Source organism: Muntiacus reevesi, chromosome 1, assembly GCF_963930625.1.
Source record: "Muntiacus reevesi chromosome 1, mMunRee1.1, whole genome shotgun sequence".
In the NCBI taxonomy this organism is placed as follows: Eukaryota; Metazoa; Chordata; class Mammalia; order Artiodactyla; family Cervidae; genus Muntiacus; species Muntiacus reevesi.
In genome coordinates, this window is record NC_089249.1 from 81,296,579 (window position 1) to 81,304,377 (window position 7,799).

The 7,799-nt window shown below is 46.7% G+C and overlaps 1 protein-coding gene across 1 annotated transcript; it reads left to right on the top strand.

Moving 5' to 3' along the window:
- The first annotated feature begins 448 nt into the window (after positions 1–448).
- S100A11 (S100 calcium binding protein A11) lies at positions 449–5,841 on the top strand. Its single transcript, XM_065903962.1, has 3 exons — positions 449–575; positions 3,867–4,019; positions 5,523–5,841. The coding sequence occupies exons 1-3, from the start codon at positions 573–575 to the stop codon at positions 5,676–5,678; spliced, it is 312 nt and encodes a 103-aa protein (XP_065760034.1). The 5' UTR covers positions 449–572; the 3' UTR covers positions 5,679–5,841.
- Positions 5,842–7,799: the final 1,958 nt, after the last annotated feature.

The window sequence follows — 7,799 nt, forward strand, 5'->3', positions numbered from 1 at the left end:
GTTTATAGAGACGTTTGAGACAATGATGCTCCAGTTTGCACAAGCCATCACCGTTTAGTCCGTTAATTACATCCAGTGTGAAAGAATAGACAGCCCTGGTTTCTAGGAAACAAGTACTCTGCAATTATGGCCAACGTCCCGAGTTGCTAGTCTTTTAAAGGAATCGCTCCGCCTTTAGGAAGCCGCAGAAATAGCTGGTAAGTTCGTACATGGAAGACCTGTGGACTTGAACAGATTTCCCAAAGACCGCTACGCCAAAGTTTAAATTCAGAAAAGACCAACATCTTCACAGTTCACAAGACAGGGAGAGAGAGATTGTGTTAAGGCTCAGTGAGGACAATGGGGTTTTGTGTGAGTTTTAAGGTGAAACTGCGCGTTTGGCAAAGAAAGGCGACCGCGACGAGCCCGGATCCGCGGGCGGGCGGGCGGGGCGGAGGAGGGGGCGCGTGAGTCAGGCGGGAGCCGCGCGGGGCGGAGCCGGGTGGGGCCGCCCGGAGGCCCGGACCCGGCCCGCCGCCCAGTGCCCGCCGCGCAGCTCCCCGCTCGCATCCGCGCCCTCGCTCCTCTCCGACATGGTAAGCCGCGCTTTCTACTTGTCTTCCTCTTACATGAATATTTCTTTCATGGAAATTCCTCTTAAATGAAAATTACAGCCACGGCATACTTTTCACCAGGCTTGATCTTTGATTTTTGAAGTGGTCGTGGCAGGAAGCAGAGCAGGACAAATAAATCTACCGGAGGGAATCAGAAGAGCAGATGGAAGGAAGAAGCCCTAAATTATACCTGGAATCACAGCCTCGGGGCAGCAGCGGGAGGCTCTTGTTTTTACGCCGAGGTCTGGGGCTGGGAGGAAGTGGCCTGCGAGCCACGCCCGGCGCGGAGCCCCTCGCTCGGCGGGAAACGGGGCGAGGGGGTCCGGCCGGTGCGGGAAGCCCCTGGCCGCCGGGGCCCGCGGAGCCCGGGGTGCGACCTAATGACTGGGGCGGGGGGTGAATTCTGTGTGGTGGCTCCAGTTACATATAGTTACAGAAGTAGAGGTCCGAGCCCTAGAGGGGAAATCGGAGTTTCTGTAAACGACGGGCAAGCGGCCAAGACGCGGAGACTGACTGAAACTGGAGCCCGGCCAGGAATGTGGGAGGGCCCCGGCTCCGGGAAGCCCCCTCCTCCTCCCCTCTTCCCTCCAGCCCACCGTCTTTTTAGGCGCTCCTCCGTCTCCTGTTTTTCTTCTCTCAGCTCCTGCCAGCCCCACTCTGAACTCTTTCTACCTGCATTAATCCACCCCCCCCCAAAAAAAATCTGCCTCTTCCTTGGCCTCTCTTTCGCGGAGTCAGCAAAGTTCCGCCCGCCTGCCAAGTGGGGTTCTCTGCGCCCACGAGCTCCGAGTGGATTTTACGTAAATACTTGAAAGAAAAGCAAAGGAAGAATAATACTTTGAGAATTATATGAAAATCAGACTTCACCATCCATATAAGTAAGGTTTTATTGGCACACGGCCACGCCCATCCATGCGTTCTCCGTGTGGTTCCTGCCCTGCTACAAAAGCAGAGTGATGGAGGCCAAGTGGACCACATTGGCCTAATATATATCCCGTCTGGCACCTACAAACATGTTTGCTAACCCCTGCTTTAGTGTCAGTCTGTATCCTCGACTGCTGTTTCTTTCTTCTTTCCACGCTAAAGTGGGGAACCAAAGTCTCGAGGAACCTAGAAAAGGCAGACCCAGCACCACCAAGTGGCGAAGGCCTGAAATGGCTGCCCCGGAAGAAAGAGAATGCCACCGCGACTCCTTGGAAGGAAAGGGAGCATGAGTTAAGAATGAGAACTGCAATACTGGTTTTTTCAAGTGTTACTTTTTTTTCTTTAACCTTCTCAAATGAGTGTTTAGCACGCATTTTTTACTAACAAGCTCTTTCACAGCATCCATTTACCATGCTGTTTTCTCCTTCCTCTCATTGTTCCCATCGAATAGAACCATGGGGAGCAGTGATGGGAGCACTGGCCTCCATCCAGGCAGGAGGTCGCTTTCTCTTCTCCTTCAGTCACTGATCCAACTTGGGCAAAACTTTCCTGTCTCTGGGCCTCTCTGCCGGGGAACCCTCTCCAAAGTCCCCTCCAGCACTACAAATTTTGTAATTCCACTTAGGTAATTTGATATTTGTGGTTTTTTCTTTTGTTCTGAAAAATTACCTCTGGGAAGACATGCACGGGTTTTAATTTTCTCCATGTAGCTGATAGCAACAGATTTCAAGGAGAAAAAAAAAAATCAGTCAAGATTGATGTTAAGGAGAGAAAAAAAGGAAAAGCCATTGAAACTGGAAAATGAAACCAGTCTGAGTTATACAAAGAAAAGGGTCAGAGGATACTTCTGTAGGTCTAGAAAAAGATCACAAAGCTCTGGCTCCTCAGCCTGGAACGTTCTACCCTATCTGGTGTGCCCTCCCAGTCAACCTTGTTCCTGTAATCTGATGTGTTAGTTAGACTGTGAGATTGCAGTCCTGATAAGAAAAGCTGTTGTGCAAACACATCTGTTTCTAGGCTGTGGTATTTTGTTTCTAACCAAAACTCTGAGGCTACCAACACTTTTCTTACCTATAGAAAAAGTTCTGACAGCGTGACTGCTGGGGAATAATCCATCTCCTATAGAGTTCTCTAGACCCCACCTCCAGAAAGGGCTTTATAGATGTTCCAGGATGCAGTGAGCACCAGGCTAGGCAGTTAAAACACCTGGAGAGACTGAAGGAGGGAAGGAGAACGGCAGTTGTGCACGTCAGTCCTTCTTAGCATGTAAATTATGCGCCCTGAAAGCCTCCAACTCTGGGCTCCAGGGAGTCCATCCTAAGAACAAATTAACGGGATAAGTGCTACGTTGCGAAAGTCACCATCACTGATAACCTCCAGAGCGAGATAAAGCCTTGGAGGAAGGGTGTGGCCATCGAGTTTTCCAGGAAGTCTTCAGTTCCTGCTCTTATCCACCAGGGGGAGCCCACGAGTTCCTCGCGTCTGGGGCCCCAGGAGCTGGCTGGAATGATGGGCAGAGTATGACAGAATTTCCTTGAAGACTTCCCTTGTAAGGAAAGCAGAGCCCAGAATAGGATGTGAATCTCCTGCTCCTTCTGGTGCAACCACACCTGTGGTTCAGCCCCATAAATGCCATAGGAGCTGTGTGAGTGGCAACCTTGATCAAAGTCCCCATATCAACCTTCTGGTTTGAAGTGACCAGAGAAGTTCCACTAGCTTTTCCTATGGGAATTAGTGGCATCTGGGAATAGAAGAAGCAAGGCCAAGGGTGCAGGAAGCAACCTGGAGACTGAGATTCTAGAAGTAGCTCTGCCATGTCAATTCCCTTCTCACGCCTCAGGGTAACTATACTTTTAGTTTTCTTCTAGAAAATGTATGAGTCCTGAGAATTCAGTATTCCTTTAAAAGAAATGCCATTTCACTAATCACAGTAACCACAGTAACCTCTATATATTATTTTGGAAAATAGGGAATTTTTTAATCTATACACAATGCTTGGTGGGTTGCATATTTATGGGTATATAATAAGCGTATATTTACCCACACATTCTAAAAGTATCAGCAAACCCTGTCACCTCATGCTCCTCTAGGCAGTCTACTGCTTTCAAGTATACCAGCATGCTCACTGATTTTCACCTGGAATAAACAGGAGGCAATACAGGGAAGAAGCTCACAGAATGTGACTTTCTGTGGTTGTCTTAACCCCTTAGCCCCTAAACAATGACCTATCTTTTAGGAAACTGCTTCGACCCAAAATGAAGAGATGAGATCCTCTGGAGTGTTCTCCAGCACCCTGCTCTTGATGTCCTCCCCTTATCTGAATCCTGAATTTTTTTTTTCCCCCCAAAGGCAAAAGTATCCAGCCCTACGGAGACTGAACGATGCATCGAGTCTCTGATTGCTGTTTTCCAAAAGCATGCTGGAAGGGATGGTAACAACAGCAAACTCTCCAAGGCCGAGTTCCTAATCTTCATGAATACAGAGCTGGGTGCCTTCACAAAGGTACTGGTCCCAGCCCCCAACCCCAAACTACAAGACTCTGGCAGAACGGCTAGCTTGGAATGAAGGACAGCAGCTGAGCCCCCAGGGCTGAGTGAGCTCCAAATGGCTATTAAAGGATCTTTTCTTTTTTTGAATAACATGGGATCTAAAGATCAGAGTTATCAAACTGTACATAACATAGGGAACAGTGATTTTTTTTTCATTTAAGGAGATGGTTCACAAAAATGGTAAATGGAGTAATAAAAGAGTTTTCAAATGTTGTTCCTCCACCCCAAAGCCACTAGGGTAGCCCTGTTCAGGAGAACTTTCTGTAGTGATGGAAGTAATATTCTAAATATTCTATATGTGCACTACTAGATATGGTAGCCAGTAGCAATTAACAGACTGATTTTCTAAGTTAATTAAGTAGCTGTATGTAACCAGTGGATGTAAGTGTGTGTAGGTGTTGGGGTTTAGGATGAGTGGAGGATGAGGCTGATTAAGCAGGCCCTGCGTCAGCTGCTGTCCTCTTTCTACCTCAGATCACTCCACTTTTATGTAGTTTGTATATTGGAGTTGCATGCGACACTTAGAAAAAGTTTTCCACTGATATAAAATTGAGTAATCCCCAAATGTAACAGAAAGAACCCTGGACTAGAAGCCAGAAAATCTGAGTTTGAGGGAATTCCCTGTTAGTCCAGTGGTTCAGACTCTGTGCTCTCACTGCCAAGGGCCCAGCTTCAGTCACTGGTTGGGGAACTAAGACTCCACAGACTATGAGGCACAGCCAAAAAATAAAAAAAGTTTTTTTTAAGTAAATGGTTAATTTAGAAGGAAAAAAAAGCTGATTTGACTCCTAGGTCTTCTGCTTAGGCCAGTCACTTCATCTGAGTCTGTTTCTATGTCTGACAAGTGGGAAAATTAGAGACGTTACTTTGCCAACAAAGGTCCGTCTGGTCAAGGCTATGGTGTTTCCAGTGGTCATGTATGGATGTGAGAGTTGGACTGTGAAGAAAGCTGAGTGCCGAAAAATTGATGCTTTTGAACTGTGGTGTTGGAGAAGACTCATGAGAGTCCCTTGGACTGCAAGGAGATCCAGCCAGTCCATCCTAAAGGAGATGAGTCCTGGGTGTTCATTGGAAGGACTGATGCTGAAACTGAAACTCCAATACTTTGGCCACCTCATGCGAAGAGTTGACTCGTTGGAAAAGACCCTGATGCTGGGAGGGATTGGGGGCAAGAGGAGAAGGGGACGACAGAGGATGAGATGGCTGGATGGCATCACCGACTCAATGGGCATGAGTTTGAGCAGACTCCGGGAGTTTGTGATGGACAGGGAGGCCTGGTGTGCTGCAATTCATGGGGTTGCAAAGAGTCGGACACGACTGAGCGACTGAACTGAACTGAACCCTGTACCTCATACTCTTGTGAGAATAAAATGTAAAAACATTTTTAAAAGCATTTTAGAAAGAACAGTATAAAGGTACTAATGTCATTATGTCATTATTGTTATTATCTTTGCAGAACCAGAAGGACCCTGGTGTCCTGGACCGCATGATGAAGAGATTGGACCTCAACTCTGATGGGCAGCTAGATTTCCAAGAATTTCTTAATCTTATTGGTGGCCTGGCCATTGCTTGCCATGAATCCTTTATTAAGTCCGCCTCTGGCCCGAAGTAAACTGGAGGAACCTGTGGGCCTGGCCTCCAGACCCACTCCCTTTCTTTCCAGCCTCTCAGCTATCTGCTCTTCACAGCCCCCACATACCCTGAGCCCAGCACACCCACCTACCCAGGCAGGCCACTCCTGTTAGTAATAAAACAATATTGTTTTTTAAAACACACACTGGAGTCAGTAAATTTGTGCAAGAGTTGGGGAAAACTGGGAGGAATATAAATTAGATTGATGGGAACAGTTACTAGAAGTTGCATCGTAAATAGTAAAAATGTATCTTTGGAGTATACATAATCATGACTAATGATACCAACAGAATCATCTCTAAATTACTCAGCCTGATAGATGTCACTTGTTGTCACTATTCACTCATTGTCTACAACCCTACTACAGGCACTGTCAGAGGCTCCAAGGATACAGTCAGCAAGACAGATACGGCCCTGCCTTCACAGAGGTTACTTTTAGTTGAGGGAAACAATAAATGGATAAACAAAGGACTATGAGTGTACCCAAAAAAAGTTGTCTTTCTGAAAGCCAAATTGAATTCTTTTCAAAAACTTGATTAGGAAAATTCACTGACGATCACTGTGGTTGATGTAAGTGTCGCTGAGACAACTGTAAACAAATGTGAAAAACCGCAAAAATCTAAAAGCATCATTTCTTCAGAATGCCTCACAAGTATCTTTCAATTCCTCCACTTAAAAAAAAGGAACTAGAGCTCCCTTGGTAGCTCAGGGGTAAAGAATATGCCTTCCAGTGCAGGAGACATGGGTTTGATTACTGGGCCAGGAAGATCCAACATGCCACAGACCAACTAAGCCTATGCACCACAATTAATGAACCTGGGAGCCACAACTACTGAAGCCCTCATGCCCTGGAGCCTATGCTCCACAGCAAGAGAAGCCGCCACGATGAGGAACCTGAGAACTGCAGCTAGAAAACAGCCCCCCTCACTGAAAGTAGAGAAAAACCTGTGCAGCAACAAAGACCCAGCATAGCCTAAAATAAATTTTTTAAAGGAACTGAAATTTATTGAGTGTGATTTATGCAAGAAAGGCAGTATAGCAGAATACTGGTAAATGTAAGTTTAAATATTTAAAATATCATTTTTATGAATACCCATTTTAACTGCATTTTTTAATTTTTTTTTTTTTAGTAAACCAGCCAACTACTGGTCTCTACCCTTCAGAAAAGACAGCCTCTACCATTTCCCAATACACTTTTTCTTTCTTCTCCCTGCCTGTTTGATCTCTTCCACTCCTCTCTCTACCCATAGTTTTTAAAGGCAAACTTGTTGTCACTCCCTTGGTTAAAACCAAGCATTAATTCCTCTTAACATGCAAGATGAAATCCACAGTCATCTTGGGGTGCCCAAGGGCCTTCAGGGTGTGTCCCTACCCCCTTCTGCAGCCTCATTTCTGCTTCTCTAGCCTTGCCAAACACTCCTGAACTGATAGCTAGTGTTGTGCCTCTGTCCCTTCATAATCTCTTCTTGCGGCCCTGAAAGCCCTCCCGCCTGTTTCTCCTTGTTCTGCAGAGCAGCGTCTCTGTAGTGTCGCCTCCCCCGAGAAGCCTCCCCTCCCCTCCCGTACCACAGCTGGTTTGGATGCTCTTACTCTATGCATCCACCGCACTCTGTTCTCACCTCTGTCAGCACTTACCACTCTGAACTGTAATGGTGCTTTTGCTTGTCTGTCTTCCCAGACTTGACTTTGAACTCAACAACAGGGACCTAGTTCAATGCATAGAGGAGCCTGGCAGGCCACTGTTAAGGGATCAACAAAAGTCAAGAAAATGACTGAGCACAACAACACGTCACTAATAACTAGTGTGGTGCCTGGCAGATGGTGGGTCTGAAAAGGTAGATAATGCTGTAAAATCTGACATGGGACACTGCGTGTCAGAGTTCCCACAGGTAACATGCATGTTCACCAGGGTCACTGAAGGAAGTTTAATGAGACTGTTAACCAAGGTGTGTTCCAGGACAAGAGAAACACAAGTGATGGCAAAGCACCAGGACTAGCAAAACTTGGAAGCTGTTACCGTGGGTCTGACTGGGCAAGGCAGGGAACAGTTCCTGGAAGCTACGAGAGCCGTGGCCAAGGGAGAGGGTCCCCGCAGATGCTG

What these genes read in the sequence shown, in the direction of transcription:
- S100A11 (XM_065903962.1), top strand. An exon ending in AGCTGGGTGCCTTCACAAAG is followed by an intron (nt 4,020 to 5,522) that starts GTACTGGTCCCA and finishes TTATCTTTGCAG; the next exon opens with AACCAGAAGGACCCTGGTGT.